This window comes from Varroa jacobsoni, unplaced genomic scaffold, assembly GCF_002532875.2.
Source record: "Varroa jacobsoni isolate VJ856 unplaced genomic scaffold, vjacob_1.0 scaffold_905, whole genome shotgun sequence".
Classification (NCBI taxonomy): Eukaryota; Metazoa; Arthropoda; class Arachnida; order Mesostigmata; family Varroidae; genus Varroa; species Varroa jacobsoni.
The window spans coordinates 119,643-137,828 of NW_019213807.1; the positions used below are offsets into that span (position 1 = coordinate 119,643).

The window sequence follows — 18,186 nt, forward strand, 5'->3', positions numbered from 1 at the left end:
TGCTTCCACGTTTCGGCTCGGTGACGTCACCTCCATCCGATACGCGGTAAGCTTTTGCGGCGCCATCGTTATTACCGCTTCAGTTGTTTCTTTGACAACGATTCGTTTGTCGTACAGTAATTACCACTGAACGCCCCAGTATGGGTATATATCAGTAATTAATCCTTATATTTTCTGATTTCATCTCATTCGAAGAATAAAAAATAAAGCGAGCTAAAATAGAAGTAAAAACATAAGAGGAAGCAGAGACTAGAACATGTTCACATGTTCGGAAAACAGGGTTACGACACATGTTATACAGAAAAGTAAAAGAGAACGCGTTTTCATTGTTAGAAATCGCTATTGCAGAGTTGAGGTGAACGTACTCAAATGTAGCATTGTTCATATAGAATATTTCTCTTTGTTTCATAAAACGAATAACACTTTGGCTTTTTTTCATATATGTTTTGCCATGTCCTTTTTGCCCCCTGGTTGACTTTGCGCTCTGCATGGCCCGAATTGTTTCTTGCACTCGAATCAGATCGGGCATGTGCAAAATTGCTAACGCCCATGCTCACAGGCACAGTTGTCTATATTTAAATGATTAGAGTAGACCAGTTTAATATAAACAAAAAGGCTGTAATTAAACGGGGTGCATCTAGCTACTCGCTCACCATAAGGTACCAAGTCTACCATCTTGAATAGGAAACAATCTTCTCCATTATTGAGTTCCATAATAAAGTAGGTACTTTTTCTATTTGTATTGATATATTTGGGTTCGAGTGAACTAAGACTGCACGATTATGAAGATTAGCTCACGACCTTGCCTGTATGAAAGTAGAAGCAAAGCAACTGATAGACGACAACGCAAATTCTCATAGAATCCAGGGAATAAAAAAATTATTGTGAATCCGCGCAACTAAGTAAATCTTTGCTGCGTTAGGGTCCACATTATATATATATATATATATAACGTATGGACGACGACGTATTCTTTTCATAGTATTTGAAATAAGCTCATAAAGGGACTTTGAGATATACCCTTACGTCTAGCATCGTTGCTATGACACGCAGGCGTTCCGTTCTCTGATGCTGCCTGATAACACGTTATTCTGTTCCAGTCTACTTTGTGAAGCTTCTCCGCGCCATCCCTATTAGTGAATAGAAGCGATAAAATACTTTATGCATCCCATCATGTCGATGAAGAGTGCCTGTGTTTGTGCTACTGCGTACATGCCTGTCTGTCTGTCTGTCGGTTCGTCCATCGGTACGTGTGCGCGTGCACAAGTATGTGCTACGGACAGAACGAATCGAATCAGTGTAACAAGAGCAAAGAGACTCTTGTCCCACTTCTGCAGCGGCGACTTGGTCTTCTGACGCCGTCGATTGCCACTCTTGCTACGGCACTTTGTTCGGTAGTGGCACTGGCGTCTGTTTGCTGGTCGACCATTACACGACTGGCCGGTTGTGCACTCTTTCTGCCGGTTCTGGTTTCAACGCCAGATCTCGCTGCCACTGACATCGTCGCCGACGTCGCCGTCGTCAAGCTACATTGCACGGTCTGTTTTTCCTTCTGGCTTTTTTGCTCCCTGATGGTTTTCTTTTACGGGTCCTTCGCAGATAGCTTCTGCCGCGGCCATCGCTGCTGCTAATAAAGAAACAACAGCGGTTTCTCCGTTTTCCCGCTCGTCGTCTACGTCGTTTCTGGATCTACCACCGGTTCGTTCCGCCGACACCGCCAACACCCCTCACTCGCGCTACTTGTCCTGACGCTCTATATGTCTGTAGGCTGGGGTGTGCGCATCCGTGGTTCGGCCGTTGTTGCTGGTGATCGCTTGCTTGCCATCGCCCAACATCGCTGACGACATCGAAAGAGCCGGGTCAGTGCGCCAGAAGAACCGTCCCCGCATTCGATCGCTAGCACGGGGACAGTTACATTCTTCGGCTGGAGCAACTGTACTCAACAGCAGACGCGGCACACTGCGTAGCACTGCTCCCCAAACAGGTAAGTACTTTTATGACGATTTCGTACTGTTACGATGGTCACATGGGCAGCGGATACGCTAGTGAATCTAAAGAAGCGCAATGGAATCCGAAAAACGCGCGAGTCTCCTAGTACCGCCGGATACAGACCTATGAAATACGTGCAGTTCACTAGTTAGTTAGTGTACGTCAGCAAGTTGTGGGCTGTGTGCGGAGAGCCTTTTTGAAGTTGTTTGACACAACTGGTAATGGAAGAACCTGAAAGCGCATTTGACCGTTGTCGCTATGTGGATGCTTTCATAATGGATTATTTGCCGCATTAACTTGCTCGTCTTCTGAGCAAGAAGAATGTGTAGATAGGGCGCATACTGACTGCCAACTGGGTGAGGAGTGCGCGAGTCACATTAATTGATGAATGTGCAGCTGTCAATGTGAACACCGACTTTGGGATGCTTCACATTGGATACCAGATAAAGGGAAATGTTACAGTTCAAACACGTCATAAGTTGAATGAATTTTTATAATAATGTGATATTCATAAACGTGTCCATTAAATTCTAAGCATAGGCAGATTTTTCTTTTAAAACAGGCCAGACATTACGCGCCTCGCATCTGTCTATCCAATTGTTCTGTTCAAGCTACAATGTAGCTTGTTTGCAAGCACAGTACTATTGTTAAGTATACTGCCAATGCTAGTCAATCCAATATAACTGTCTAGACAACTTTTTAACTAAATTGGATTTAAAAGAGAAAAAAAGCCTTTAAGCGACCTGCTATCGGATTGGCTATCCACCCTAATGTAAAGAAAATCTTATCCTGCTAACAGATAGCAAATAGGGAGGCTTTGTGCTAATGAAACCTATTCGAGTACGATCGACACTACCAAAAAAGTTTAGCAGCTGGTCCCTTTACAAATTCGCGGTTTATTAGACTCCACAGTTCCAGAAGTTAGAGGACAGAAGCTGTCAAGAAAATCAGGCATTTCCCGAAGAAGTCTACTTCCGAGTCACTGCATATTTTGCACAAATCTATATCTATCCGACAAGTTCTTTGTGTCAAAAGAGTGCAACATACAAGGTGTTTATCCTTCTCACCAGCTGACCTAGAACGATTACTTTTGGGGGAACTGAAATCGAACTTTTTAACTTAGAACTGATACTTTTATTAACTTAATTTAACCTGTTAACCGTGGAAGGCAAAGAAAGTCAACATGGTCAAAAATTGAAATATAAAATATTTTTAGTACAAGAGTGCATTCTGCTAGGTCATAACTAATGGCATTAGCATATTTACGGCTAGAGCCACAACGGAGTCTCACCAGAGTATCACATTAATCTTTCAATATCGGAGGTAAACCATTTTTTGGATATAACATGTATTATAATTTAAGTGTTATTAACCGTTTTTTTTTTTATTATAGGTATTTTGCTAAGAGTAAGATAGATTACCTACCGGAATCTGATGCTGGCCATCTTCACAATTTTTATTGTCTAAACAACTCGACAATGCTGGCGCTATCGAAATGTCATGCTGAAAACTATAATGAAGTCAATCATTAGCTATATTTTTTTACTACATGAGAATCACCGTATGATCGATAATAACTTTTATAATTCCGATACATGAAGATTCTGTAAAGCTGTTTTTCAAGCAATGTTCATGAAAATGAATTAAAACTGATGTAAAAACTACTTTGTTATGTAAATTTTTCACTAAACAATTTTGTGTTGTATGCCGCCGCGGAGACTCCACGCAGGGCGCGTTAGCAGTCGACTTAAATATATTTAAACATTCTTCATGACAGACTTGATCAAGGAAATACATCAGGCAGAATGTTTAAAAATTAAGCTTTAATATACTGCTATCGTTACTATTTCTTATAGACCATCATTAGAGAACTTTAAAAAAAATTAGAAAAGAACAATCCTTTGTAAAAGTTTTTTGGCCTATTTGGGCACCACTTTTCAACCCCAGTCAACTCACGTTTCTACGATATCTACAGCAAACAGCATTTTTAATTAAGAGCACAGATTTGTTTAACTGATATGGATAACCAATTAACAAAGAATAATCTTGCGTCTCCTTGAGAACGTACATACTTCACGAAAGAACCAGATAAGCTTAACGTTATCAGTCCATAACCTTTAATAGCAGTATCGAAAACCACGTCTTCGTCAGTCTATCATAGTTGGTACACTGCAAGTTGCTAAAAAAGGGCGGAAGAGACAAACAGCATTTCCATTGATCATTGTTAGCGAACTACAGGCTTCAAATCTGTTCTTCCATTTTGTAAAGTTCCAATATTATAGTTTAGTGTAGTTTATCTTTGATCGAATCACACCTGGCGTATAGTAAATGTCGTGACCTTGTATTATATTCTAATATGTGACGATAACTATTTCTTAATATCTATGCTCAACTTAACCAGTAAGGCTCACTCGAAGCTTTGTTACCAAGTGCAATGATTTTACGGTGTTCTCTAAAAAGTCGCTCATTACTCAGCCTAACTATTAAAGTGCAACAAGCGTGGGAAGTTACTAAATAATAGAAAGGCAAGCTAAGAATGTGTCCAAGGGTACCATTTATGCATCTACTAGTCTATAATTTGGGCAGACACAAGATGTACACCGCCCAATTTTGACCTGTACTGCAATTAGATACGATAGAAGCACGCAAAGGTTGCCCCTAACGGATCGATTTAGATAGGTGGAATTTAAACCGAGTACCCCAAACCTTTAATGATGTCTAAAATTATGATTTAACACATTAATTTTAAAGATGTCTTTGTGACTTTGTAAACATACTTACACGTCGTGAGCCATCATCCGGGGACTTTCTCGATACGGCTTTTTTAGTCATTTTGTTCAACTTGGATGTTTGCCACAGTTAACAGTAGAATTATATATGAAGAAGGCTATTCTCTATTCCACCGCTAATCACGGTTAATTGAGAGACGATATTAAGCTTTTCATCGAGTAAAGTGCATCATATTAATATAAAAAGCAACATCAGATACTGTAAAAATCCTATAATTTTAGGCGGAGCAATCTAATCCTACCGACATAGCATATGGATGGATCTTGACGTCAACACTGTTTTTCCCAAATTATTGTTTAGTCAAACGGGCCACTTCTTTTTGATGCTCTGTATTGACCACAACTCCATTGTGTTATTTAAGCCAATTTGCCAATCGACAAGCCGACAATGAGCGGCTCTTGGCGAATAAACAGTGAAAACTCTCCGGCTTTCTCATCGGGCTCGATTATGTTAATGTCCGCCCGCTACACAAAAGAAGATTAACTCAAGTAAGCACGACCAACGCGGACTAATCTTAACTGTACTAGTACTGCCACTAGTGGTAATAGTAAACTGTCCAGATAGACACGCTATGCAAAGTGAAGCAGCGTAACTTTTTGAGAAGCAGAGAAGATCCGGGAGGCATGCACGCAGACAGTTTTACTTGTTGGCCAATGGCTTCGCTCGCCGGAATTTTTGCTCCCATTACTTGCGGTATTGGGTCAAGCGCAAATTGTGACTGGAGCGGTTCTTCACGTAACGCTGGTAGATGGGTGTCGTTGTAGGGTGACCACCATAACTGATAGCGGCATCACCGCGTCGGATGAGTTCACGTTGGCTCATAGGACATACAGGTCAACAATAGCAGCAGTACCGCGTGTTTTGCTCATCGTCATAACATTGTGCTGGATGCTTCGACAAACTTCAAAGGGCGTTTCTTACCAGTTTCTCTCTCATTCAAGCGCAATTCAATAGTGAATTTAAAGAATGAGACATCTTGAAGCAAAACCAGATGCAATTTTGCAAATGGTAGACGTTAGATTATCTGCGTCTTCATTCGTTATACTACAACAGAAGCAGAAACAACCATCGTCGCCTCAATAACGAGAACGTTACGCGAACGACGCCTGTGCTAAGTTGTGAGGATTAAGTACACTTTATACCAATTCCGTTTAGCGCCGAAAGAGAAAGTGACACTGGTGTATCATTACAGTTTTCAGTTGTTGAGATGAGGGCGTACGTAACACTGTTCGTGGGGGTCACTCTATTAGCTGCAACGGTGACCGCAGCTGGTGAAGAGGAATTAGCCAGCGCACGGGAGACTAAATCTGTCAAGGTAGCCCGTTCTCCACGAATCGAGGAACGTCGTTACAAATTTCATAATTCTATGAACAAGAACTCTGTCGGTGCAAGCTCGGAGGCCGTAGAACTCAAGGCGCAACAGGTACAAAAGACAAAGCAGATACAATAATAGATGTGGATGTAAATTGTCTCATACGATATTCTATTCTCATTTCATCAAAGGAATCAATTATTTACTTCATAGGGGAATTTGGTTAGCGAATTAAGAAAACAAAGCGTTGGTTTATCTGAGAGACTTTACCAAGTGTAGTGGGGAAATTACTCCGTTAGATACATTTGCCGTGATGTGCATTCCACTGTTTGTGTGGATTCCACTGAAATAGATTGCGTATAGACCATACAGTTGACATTCTTATGAGGTAATATGTGATGTGTCACGACGTCTTCGTTTTCTTTGCATGGGCAGGAGGTGAGCAAGTTTATGAATACGCGCAACCTGATTAAGACGGCTATCAAACTAGTCTTTGGTTCCGATGAAGAGAGCGCAGCCACGTCTCGGCAAATTTTGAACCTCTTAGTCACAGTTCTTGATATGGTGAAGACAACGTTTGGTGCTCGAGCTCGTGCTGCTCACCAGGGCCGTGGACTCAATGGGGCCCTTGATGATATCACAATCGCGGGAGCATCAATGATGAAGGGCCTCCTAAAATCAGCCATGGCAAAGGACGAGAACTGCATGCAACGCTTTTTGTGTGAGGCTTCAAAGGATGCTGTGAAAGAAGGACATGAACTCGGTTACCTCGTTGCCCAGTTTGGAGGGTAGGTAACCCTTGTTTAGGGAACCGAACGTAGTGAAAGTACCTAGTAAACCTTATCGTAGTGAGAACATACCGTAAAACTGACACCGTCCGTAACATTTTATCCACTAATTCAAACAATAGCTTAGAAAAAAAAAAGAAAGTTGTTCTTGGAATAAATCAATGCGTGAAGAACAAAATATCAATAAAGACATAACTTTTTTTGTTCATCTGTACGTCTTTCAGATATGCCGCTAGCTACGCGCTGGAGCGCCAGAAAAATTTAAAATTCGATTTTAGCTACAACGCGACTCGTAGTGGCCGCTCCGGTGATGACTGCTTTACACTTTACCAAACGTGTAACGAGGCGGTTTAGAATGATCTGCATGACCTATAATGTTAGCTAATTCGTCAATGGAGTTGATGATAATGAATGTAGTAGAGGTTGCACAGCGAAAGTAGTTCGCACATACAAGCTGTCAGTCGCTATTCCTGAGAAAACAGTTTTATCGTTAGTTTTTACCAAACTACCCGATTGTATAAGACTGGCAGTACTTCTCATCGCTGTGAGCAGCCTTTTAGAGTCTTAATCGTCGAAACTATTCATTTCCGATTTTTATGTACCGACAACTGAGATACAATAAGTAAGCGCAAACTCCAAAATTAAAAAAAAATATAAAAACCATCCATTGCAAATATCAAGTCATCTCTTCACATACCAGTCAATCCTAATGACTACCCTATTTATTGCTCCATTTCACAACTTCATTTTATTTACAAGGAGGAAGGAAAAGAAGATGCAGACATATATCTTAATTATTTTAACGGATGCTGCGATACAAACGACGAAAAAATAAAAGATGAAAAATGAAACGTACGGCAATGTCTCACTTCCTTAAATTATTGGCATGTGTGTGTTCTTCTATGCTTGGGTTATCTATTACTACATATATACAACTACTTCTCATAAGGTTCAATACTAAAATTTTTTAAGGGCCAAAAAAGTAAGTTTTCTCAACGTTTACTGTCTGACAATAAAATACCTAAAAGCTTCTAACTTACCCGGTCAGAAATACTATGGCATTAACTGTCTTTGTCATCTTTACAACGTCGAATAGATTCACCTATGGAAATTCAAAATAAACAGTCCATCCACTGCCTCTAAATGTGAATTAAAGTAGCAATGAAATAGGATAGTAGCATTACATTACAAAACGCGACAGCAATGGCGTTTACCACCATTAGAAAAAATTCCAGTATACCAAAAAAAACAAGAAGAATGTTATACTTTTACGTACAAAACTATTAGGAAGATAATAGCATCGATTAGAATGTTATCTATATAATCGAAAATTTATTACTTATACACCAGTTTGATTTTTACTTGATGTGATTGAATTTACAATTGTGGATATGTTACATATATAATAATCTTCGTTATATCATTGCTATAGTTACCAAGTATTTTTTTTGCGCCTTCTACTTCCATCCCTTGGTTGTTTTGCCTTGAGGCACCGTCACTGATACGGTCCCATTTAATGTCAAGCAACAAACTAAATCATTTTAGGTAAATAGAACTGTCAGTTCGGTAGGTTCCAATTCCATACATGAAAATCTTACCGTATGTGCATTAGGTGTAATTAGATGAATTGCTTGCAAATAGAGTTAGAATCTCGAAGTAGAGCATGCCTCAATAAATGTATGTACTCTCTCTGTATTTTACGATATGAAACGACTGATCTAGCAACATCTAATTTTTGTCACTGTAGTCTGAGAAATGCAGAAATTCAATTAATTCATCGAGTTAAGCTTCGTTCTTCTATACACAGTAGCTAAATGTCGACCGCCTCCTGTGATCAGAACACAGAAAAAGTTACAACTCCTGGATTATGAGTGATTTGTATCGTTTCATACACAACCCATGTTTTTACAAGTACCATTTTGAATTAAACTTTGTTGAGTTCTATCGTAAACATTTACCCCGTTACCTGATCGCGTTTACTCCATTGTATTAGACGACAGCCTTCGTCGCCCATCCATACTGGCGCTAGAGGCCTCAGGCTCTAAAGATGAGAGACACGAACAGTATTGTTATACTTTTCGCTTGTCTTCCGGCGGATTTTTAGACCACCAAAGACTGTTATATCAACACTGCTTTTACAGCTTATCTTACTGTTATCATTGCGCTGTCATTGGACTAGACAAGATCGTCGATCTATAGACTGCAAATAGCCATAGCAACGCCGTTACAATAGTGCCGCACTGCCTGAAGTCGTATTACAATTCTATTGTAATACTGTCACTGCTTACTTATACAATACTGATGTACCGTATGTATCCAGTAGTTGCTTTTCAGACAATGGAATATATTGAGTGGAGTGCTAGATGTATAACAGCATTCTCAGCTTTCTAACAGTAGTGATAAATAGCCTACCAAGGAGACGATTATAATAAAAGGTAAAAAACCCCACCATTTGTCAGTCAGCATAACTTGTATCCTTTAAAATATCACCTATAAGGAGCCGACCCCTATTCCGCATTAACAATAACGCAAGCCGTCTTCAGAGTAGCCATTTTGTGAAAGCAACTTCCTTGTACGTTATCTGTGGTTTTCGACGTGAGGGGCTTGTTGTCCAGTTTGCATCGTTACCCTGCATAAGCGGTGTTGGTGGCCAGTCAACAAAGCAGACGGACCACTCGGGAACTCAGAAATGCCGCAATCTGACTTTCTATTGAAGCGATGACCGTCTACTACTCTCTGATCGTCGTGCAAAGATCAGGCCCAATCTCCGAACCCGTCCACCTGCACAGTGGAATGCAGCTCCAGCGCAGAAGAGTGTTATCAACGTGATGGGAGCCAGTGAGGCCACGTATACCTCGCCCGCGTTGAAGAGTGTCTGCGCGGAAAGAGAAAAGAAAAACATTAAATAACATGATTAGCAACTATTCAATTACCATACGTATTGTAAGTGCTATATATGTTTGTACCGCGTATTTTTATGTTCCAGGATACAAAAAAGCTAGGCATAGAAAGAAAGGCAGACTTACAACCAACGAACAAGTCAGATGCAGCAGGATTGTCGCACAAGCCAGAAAGATATTTTTTGTATCGTATGCGTGGAACAACATCACGCCCCAAGCGGTGTTCAGAAATATGAAAAGGCATGTTGTAAACGACGAAGCCAGGACGAACCATTCAGACTGGCCGAATAATCCGACGGAAGCTGGTCCCCCGATTTCTGCCAATACATTCATGAGCGAGAACCCTCCGGAAATGGCGCCAAAGCCGAGGCCGGACACTGAAATGATCAATGGTTTCCAATAGTTATCACTCGATTCAGTCTTGTTATACCAGAGTAAAAAAAAGAAGCAACGTATCATGTAACTTATTATCACGTAACTTATCATTTTATGTTTATCATAATAGCGTAGCGATTTAAAAAAAATAGATCAGGTCAGATAAGTAAAATATGACAGGCTGATTATAGCCGGAAAAAAATTTAAAGAAATTGTATACAAAATGCGTGCTTGACGCATGTGACAAATGAAACTGAATAACTGCCTATGCGCTTACCATAAGCAAGTGTTTGCCTAGAATCTGACACGACATTTCCGTCCGTACCAACTTCTGTGACCTTCTTTAAGCCAACTTCAGCTTTTCGCAAGATTTTATAGAATAAATAGCGAAATAATTCTTGAAATAGAACCGCCTCAATTACGCCGAAGGGAACTAGTTTGCTAATATCTGACGGCCGGAATATTGCCACCGTGCAACACCACAAAATCGACGAATGTAACAACGATACTAGCCAGAAGAATGCTCTGTAACGGAGACACGACAGAAATGCGCGGCGAAACAAAAGATTACGAAGGTGCTGTATTGTTCAGTATTTTGTAGGAAGTTGAGAACGGTATTTAAAATACCGAAATATTCGTTACTCGACACAAAACACTGCGGTATTTTGCAACACTTCTTTGAATGATAGGATAGCTTTTGAGAGCTTTGGTTTTTTATTGACTAAATAGGCTAGATTGGATTGTTGGTATGTTAGCTGCAAACACATCAGGCTGAGTTAGAAGCATGATAAGAAGTAAATGGATTCCACCCTTTTAAAGCACTGGGTCACTAAGAACTGATCATCTTCTTTCGTTAAAGGTTAAAGTAGCAATTCTCTGCGGTTAAAAAAACGTGAATTAACATTAACAAGAAAATTTAAGATGCAGTGAAAATAAATGTAAAGCGAATGGTCTCTACTTATAATAACTTGTTTCTATCTGTTAAGAGACTTTTTTTTTCACCTTTTTTAAATTTTATTTGTTACAGTTAGAGGAGATATAGCGGCTTCTTACTCGTCTTTTGAAGCTTTATATATATTCATATTATTTGTTATTATTCCAAACGAAATGCTCAATATTGTTTTCTGGTGTCTTATTTGAGTGATTGGCTTAGCCGTCCCTATAAGACTGCACTGCACAATAGCTTGCGGTTGCTTTAATAAGTGAGTGAATCATGAAAGCCCAGCCGGCCTCTGGATGCATTAATTTCAAAACCAACGACTATTTACCATGGTATCCATACATGTTGCCATTTTTTGTTTATTAGTACTTTTATTAATAATGATGTAGTGTTATCATACTTCCTTTTTTCTATAGGGCAGCAGAAGTGTAATGCTTATTTTATAGATTGATACTGAATACGTGTTCGAATTGACCATATCGTATAATGCTCGTCTATCCAGTATGTCGTAATGGATACGACTGCAAATACATTCACTCTGCTATAATTTTCTGAAACGATGCTCACAGCTAGATCTAGCTAGAATAACTTACTGGAAGTGGCACAGTAATAGCGATAGAAAATACTTACGCAGTTATGAAGATAATCACTCGGATAGGGCACGAAGCAATCGTAATGCAGAACATAGAAAACGACGGCCCAAAAGCCACCAGACTGCAGCCAACAAACTCCGCTAACGCCATTTCTGCATACGAAGCAGCAGGCGCGGCGAAGCTCAACAGTGTAGAAGTCAATCAAACACTTAAACCTAAGGCACAGTCCAAAAGTACAGTTAGTATTTTTTTCTTTCTTTCGTTAATATTTAACTTCACTACACTGATATACTGTTGCGGTTTCAGTGGGCTGTCATAACATGACAAAAGCGGATACGTCGTCTGCTATTTTGGGTGGCTTACCATCTGTTCAGCTCCGTTGATTTGGACGGCGGTGTAATCATTTGGTGCGTACTACCGAGGAGCAGTGTATTATGAAATTTGTGCGGAAAGGGAAGGAGAGAAGTAGAATCAGAGTATAGCTATATATATATATATAGGCATACGAATTCAAGGAACGTGCTGTATATTTTTGTTGAATAGTAATTTGTGCGAGTCTAGTTATAGTAAAAGTGTTCTAAAGTAACATGTGCTTTCAACCAGAATAAAGAGCAATATAGTTTTGAAGCTGCTACCTATATTTACTTTTTGCGGTTCGAGATCCCCAATAGTTCAGAGATAAATATTCAATTTTCTTGAGCTAATCAATTACCAAGTAATCAATATAAATTGTAACAACATCTCATGCGATTCAGTGTACTGGTATAAGCCGAATAATATTATTAACATCATGCACGTAAGTTTAGTGATACGACCATGATTCGAACTGAAACATTCTCGAAATTATCTATGCTATGTAAGCTAGCAATTACAAACGCGAATTGACGTAAAACAATGGCGATTGCCTCAGATCATAAATTATTTTGCTATACATTATTAAACAAATCTATCATTTTCGTAGTCGTAAAATTTCGAAAGCCGTGAAACCATTATCAATGGAGGCCAAAATATATACGGTCACAAAATATATTTATGGTACGATAATACATTATTACATGTTAACGGTATATGATCTAAATGTCAGCTAGATTTAGCTGCTGCGTACGATGTAACTCTAAGCAGCTTCTGAAGAGTGTCTCAATTTGTGTTTACTTTAGGAGCGTATGTAATTATGCAGACATCAAGGTCGGCGTATCAGGGCTGCATTACGTATCAAGAATTTTTCAGCGCTAAACACGGGCGATCTAGGTCCTCCAGGCGATATAAATTCGATCAAACCTATGACCCAATCGTAGCGGGTACAAAGGATGGGTCAGGAAATTTCATCAACGATAGAGCAATTATCCGGGCCTTTCAGGCAGGTATTTTTCTACTGATTGTTTTCCTCTTTATATGCTATTTTTTTTAAGGAATCGTTTATGTTATATTTTCAGTAAAGTACTTGAAGTTAATGCATTGCCAAGACGGTTTTTACCAAGAAATCCTTTATTTGTCGGAAGATACAAGAACAGCCACAGCTTAAAAATTTTAACTAAAAGTGTAGAGGCCACACGTGATACTTTCGTAGCATTCTGGAGTTTCATGTCAGTCTCTTTAAAGATGTCCTATTTTGCTCTAATTTTGCTATAATATTTACGTAAACTTAATCTGCAATTAGGCAAATTTTAGGCCGCCTGCGTTACAAAGTAACCCGAAAAAGACCGTATTTGTTGGAAGATTACAACTAACAGTGACTGAGGATCAAATCCAGCAGGTACTTAAGTATATTTTTTTCATTTTAATATACATATAATAATGAATAAATCCGCTAACCGAATTACTAGTTTTAGTAATCGACCGAATTACATACAGATGTTACAGAAATTTGTGTTTTAAATTGTCATAAAATCATTGTATTTTTCTAACGTCTTGTATTTGTACGTTTTCTTTGCATTGCGTGGTTGATTTTTAACGGACCACGATTCGATTCTCTTTCGATTTATTTTGTTTTCCGTTCATATCCATTAGCTCTTCTCGAAGTGCGGCACTATCAGACATATTCGCCTTGTGCACAATCTGATAACTGGTGCTTCACGTGGTTACGCATTCGTAACATTCAAGCACTCATCAGGTGTCCGAGCAGCAATGGAAATGCATGGAACCATCGTAGATGGTCGTTCGATCCTAGTCGAGCTTGAAGTGGGCAGGACACTTCCTGGCTGGAAACCACGGCGTCTTGGCGGGGGTTTCGGAGGCCGTAAGGAAAGCGGCCAAATGCGTTTTGGCGGAAGAGCTTGTCCTCATCAGGCCGCAAGAGTAACTGCTTCGGTTGGGGAACGTGTACGGCTGGACTCATTAGGTAGAACTACTCACGATCGCCCGTACTCTGCAGCGAAGAGAAGACGCAGAAATGATAGGAGTCAAAGTCGATCCCAGAAACGGAGCGCTCATTCACCTCTGCAAAAAAAACATTTTTCAAGTGGCTCAGTTACTTATCATGTAGAAGACCGATCGCCATCTTCAGGCCCAAGGAATTCCAGCAGCAAAAAAAAATAAAAGAGGATAAAAACTGCCCTCGAATTTTGATAGAAACTGTTGAGATCGAACATGAAATGATACAGTATGTGAGTTGCTAGAAATGATTCACCTATCAATCTATCACTATAGATGAATGTACTCCTGTTCGTACCGATACTAGTTACCTAGACTTACTTCGAAATTATTGATAGATCTACACATCGGTAAATGCAAATACAGGGTGTGAAGCGGGTCATTCTATGGGAAACCGACAAAAAATAACGCCTTCAAAAATAACTTTATGTAATTTATTTTGTCCTGTAAATAGACATTTGAATAGCGACGTTTATTCTAGAATAAGGAAGGTAAACAGCTCCAAAAAAAAATTACTTTTTGCAAATCATAAACTATCGATCAGATTATGGCCTAAATTTGGCAGACTCTAATAACAATTTTCCTGCCTGTTAATTGTATCTTTATCAAAGGTCAAAGAACGGGCAAGTTGACAATATTGAATTACTCTGTTTTTTATACTCATTTATATTGATTCGACAAACTTTCATAATTATTTACCATAATATATAAAGAATGTACAAAATATTTTGAAGTTGGATGCGAATTTTGTTTTGGCGTGCGCAAAACAAAATGCCACCAACGTATAACCTTGAACGTTCATATGAACGAAGCAATAATTTACACTTTCATAATTCAATTACAGTGCACGCCTTTTGAGTTTTGATAAATCTAACTCTGCGAGTTCAGTTTTCGTCGGTTCGTCTGTTCGATTGGTGCAATTGTGATTGTATTATTTTTAATGAACACATCCCTGCTAAGATACTTACTAGCTTTCAAACATACAATAATTCTTTCATATCGGAATTTCAGCATTACATTTAACGTACAGACACACACATGCGACGTATGACTATATATATATATATATATATACGTCCTCTTCACATTTTTTAATGGAAATACCTGACCAAGTAGTTTTTTCCTTTTTCATGATAATGTTGTTGTTGTGAAAATGGTACTAGTTTTTAACCGACCCGGTCATAATATCGCTGAAATTCTACTAACAGCTACTGCTACTATTAGTGATACTAATACAACTGATATCCGTCGTTTAATACGCGATACGTCGAGACAAACCTCCTCTATACATCATCCAAGCCAATATTTCTCCTAGCTGTCTTGACTGTTATCAATTCTTTCGTTGTTTGTTGTAACTCTTTAAGAAGGCTGTTCCGTGCGTCCGCATATGAAACTCAAGGGCCTTTGCGTCCGCACAGCTGAGGTTGCACACTGGGCATTTTGGCCGTTGGGGTTTCTTATCAGCCGTTCCTCGAGCCTGTCGACCTTGGCTAGTCGTCGTAGCCGGCCCCTGGCCATGCGCACCCTGCGTATTGGTGCCGCTTAGGGTCTGGCCTTGAGCGGCTGAGCCGCTACCTGCGGCTCCCTCTTTTTTTGTAATCAACGCCACGAGTTCTGCGACCTGACGTAGGTGGTCGGTTACTACAGCAGCTTTTACCGCTTCATGGGCGGCCGGCAAATGTTCGCTGAGCGCGGTCTCGTCGGCGAGATATAAACCGCAATCTGGACATTGGTGCGCCGTCTCACCTTCACGGTGCAAACGAATATGCTGCAAGAACTGTACTCGATTGGTAGACTCGAAGGCGCACTTGACGCAGCGAAGCAGAGTCCCTTGAGCGAGGGTATACGCGGCCAGTTGTCCAGCCTTGTCTCCCTTCTCGGCTCCTGCCCCTCTGGCCTTTCCCTTGCTGTCCTTGACGCCAATAAGAGCAACGTCTATCCGACTGCGATCCTCGGCTGCGGCCATGACGTCGGCAAACAGGGGTTGCCATGCATGCTCCGCCTTGTGATGTTCGTGAATCGCCAGCTGGTCGGTGCGGAGCTGTCGGCAGACGTGACAGCGGAACACGAATTTGGCACAGGAAGACGTATGAATGGAGAGGAAGTGCTGGATTAGCATTTCGGTGTCGGCGAACACGCATGCTTCGCACATCGGACACTTGATCACCGACACTGGCGTAGCCGTCGCGTATGGGTGGCTCTTGCTGCTGTGGCTAACGAAGGCGGACGTGTCGCGAAACGCGAGCGAGCACAGCGAGCATTTGTACAACATTTGTACGTGAGCATCGGCAATGTGCGTAGCTAATTCGCGATCTCGGTCGTGAACGGCGGGACAGTTGGGACACTGGAAGACGAGGGCACGCTCACGATGATGGCATAGACCGTGCACATGTTGAAGGAACTGTTCGGGTGGGGTGTCGCGCGGCGCCATTTTGCCGCATTCCGGACAGACAAAGGGCGGGCTACCTGCGTGTAGGCGCCAATGAGCCTGTTGCGCACAGCGGGTTGGCATACGTTGGCCGCACGTCTGACATGCGAGCTTCAGTCCAGTAGAAAATGTCATGTGCGCTTCGAGCGAGTCGTCGGCGCAGAACACCTTGCATTCATGGCATGTACGTGTGGCGCGAATTAACTCTTCAGCGGTGAATTTGCCACTCGACGGCGCTAACGTATCGGGCGGAGCTCGTAAAGTCACTGGCAAACCGGCAATATGTGGTCGAACCTCAACGACAGTCACTCCCCATGCTACTTCTGTGTCGCACAATCGCATCACGCCTAGCACCTGGCACGGGTTGTAGCAGATGTGCACAATATTACACTTGAGGCAAGGAAGGCGCACTTCAATTGAGCGCCGCTGCAGGTGCTCCTCTAGTCCAGCCTCACTCATTAACTTCAGGCCGCACTGTGCACACTCAAATTTCTGGAACAGTAAAACAAAATGAGGGGCATACATTATATAATAGAACATATATTCCTTTACTCTGCTAATACCTTTATTTGGCTACAGTCCGTTTTAATATCTTTTCGCGATTTGTCACTCTATAACTAACGTTTGAAGATGCGGTAGCATCTCGTTCAGGAAGGATATACTATAGTAAAATTACTACGCAACTTGAGTATCTAACATTTAAGACAGAGAATTCGATTACAAATAGGCAGATTTTCAAATAAGCCATCATAGCAAATTGAATAATTGCATGTTGAGCACGTTGTCATTTCAACCGCCAAATTCGCACTGTAGTGGGAATGCTAGACTCGGAATCGTAAGCGAAATCGTAAGGATTCAAAACCCAGTTTAAATTGTTTTTTTTTTTACTTAAATCAATTCAGCACACAAGTTCGACGTAGTATATATTGTGTTTCCTTATTCATATCTTTAATCTATCTTGCACGCTGGACTTTTTATCAAGTGCCAATAAAACTGCGCACGGGCGTTCCTGCAAGCTAGGCATTTAAATAATTGCTTAAGAGGTACCCTTCGTAATCTATATCGTACTAAAGTTGCTGCTCACAGCGTTATGGGCACTGTGCTATTAACGGTGATATTGGTGCTGAAAGACTTCAACTCTGCGTAAAAACTAAAGTGTCGAAATTATACGCCAAGCTTAATAAAAGTGTATAAATTACCACATTTCAAATACATCATTAAGTTAGTGATCACTACCTTATCAGAAAGGCCAACTTGAGATTCCTTAACTTTACCAATGACGTTGGCCATCCAGTCTTCCTGATAGTCCATGAAAACCATAGGGGCTTCGGTACGTCCTGACACCTTATCTAGCTCCAACCCCTGAAGGGATTCATATGAAGCATAGCATTATTATTTTGGCAACAAGTAATTCGGAGAGTATCTGCATATACAAATATCAAAAGAAACATCCTGAAATATAAACATTGATCCACAAATACACAGGAAACAAAATAACAGCATATGTAAATATAAGGCTATTTAGCCGTTTTGCAGGAACCTACCTGTGCCGAGGTGCCCGGCTTGCCGACTACGGCGCTCATGTCGCCCACAGAGTGCCGCGTACGGGACAGTGTGTCCTCTAGCGACTACTGGACCAAAACAAAACTCTTCCTACCCAGTTTTCCTAATTGCCGTCTAAAGTTCCTTAACACTGTTTGC

The 18,186-nt window shown here is 40.7% G+C and overlaps 4 protein-coding genes across 10 annotated transcripts; 2 read left to right on the top strand and 2 right to left on the bottom strand.

The window, feature by feature from the left end:
• Positions 1–1,102: 1,102 nt before the first annotated feature.
• On the top strand, positions 1,103–7,734 carry LOC111264858 (uncharacterized). Its single transcript, XM_022841082.2, has 4 exons — positions 1,103–1,984; positions 5,972–6,202; positions 6,527–6,879; positions 7,104–7,734. Exons 2-4 carry the CDS (start codon positions 5,987–5,989, stop codon positions 7,231–7,233), a joined length of 699 nt encoding a protein of 232 aa, XP_022696817.1. The 5' UTR covers positions 1,103–1,984; positions 5,972–5,986; the 3' UTR covers positions 7,234–7,734.
• A 449-nt stretch (positions 7,735–8,183) lies between these two features.
• aph-1 (gamma-secretase subunit Aph-1) lies at positions 8,184–11,988 on the bottom strand. Its single transcript, XM_022841080.2, has 4 exons — positions 11,725–11,988; positions 10,432–10,679; positions 9,906–10,156; positions 8,184–9,754 (listed from the first exon to the last, which is right to left on the bottom strand). The coding sequence occupies exons 1-4, from the start codon at positions 11,835–11,837 to the stop codon at positions 9,587–9,589; spliced, it is 780 nt and encodes a 259-aa protein (XP_022696815.1). The 5' UTR covers positions 11,838–11,988; the 3' UTR covers positions 8,184–9,586.
• Positions 11,989–12,013: 25 nt separating this feature from the next.
• Positions 12,014–14,699, top strand: LOC111264855 (U11/U12 small nuclear ribonucleoprotein 35 kDa protein). Of its 5 annotated transcripts, none has more exons than XM_022841077.1 (4): positions 12,014–12,094; positions 12,845–13,044; positions 13,345–13,440; positions 13,695–14,699. In XM_022841077.1, the coding sequence occupies exons 2-4, from the start codon at positions 12,859–12,861 to the stop codon at positions 14,220–14,222; spliced, it is 810 nt and encodes a 269-aa protein (XP_022696812.1). In that variant the 5' UTR covers positions 12,014–12,094; positions 12,845–12,858; the 3' UTR covers positions 14,223–14,699. The 5 variants fall into 5 exon arrangements, with proteins under 5 accessions (XP_022696812.1, XP_022696809.1, XP_022696811.1 ...); XM_022841074.1 differs by lacking the exon at positions 12,014–12,094 and adding an exon at positions 12,105–12,152; XM_022841076.2 differs by lacking the exon at positions 12,014–12,094 and adding an exon at positions 12,166–12,483.
• Positions 13,985–18,171, bottom strand: LOC111264853 (zinc finger protein 532). Of its 3 annotated transcripts, XR_002683113.2 has the most exons (4): positions 18,030–18,171; positions 17,722–17,847; positions 15,336–16,977; positions 13,985–14,123 (listed from the first exon to the last, which is right to left on the bottom strand). XR_002683113.2 is itself a non-coding variant. In XM_022841070.2 (3 exons), the coding sequence occupies exons 1-3, from the start codon at positions 18,066–18,068 to the stop codon at positions 15,388–15,390; spliced, it is 1,755 nt and encodes a 584-aa protein (XP_022696805.1). In that variant the 5' UTR covers positions 18,069–18,171; the 3' UTR covers positions 14,478–15,387. The 3 variants fall into 3 exon arrangements, 2 of the variants coding, with proteins under 2 accessions (XP_022696805.1, XP_086826355.1); XM_022841070.2 differs by lacking the exon at positions 13,985–14,123 and having other exon boundaries at positions 14,478–16,977; XM_086970229.1 differs by lacking the exons at positions 13,985–14,123; positions 18,030–18,171 and having other exon boundaries at positions 14,478–16,977; positions 17,760–17,850.
• Positions 18,172–18,186: the final 15 nt, after the last annotated feature.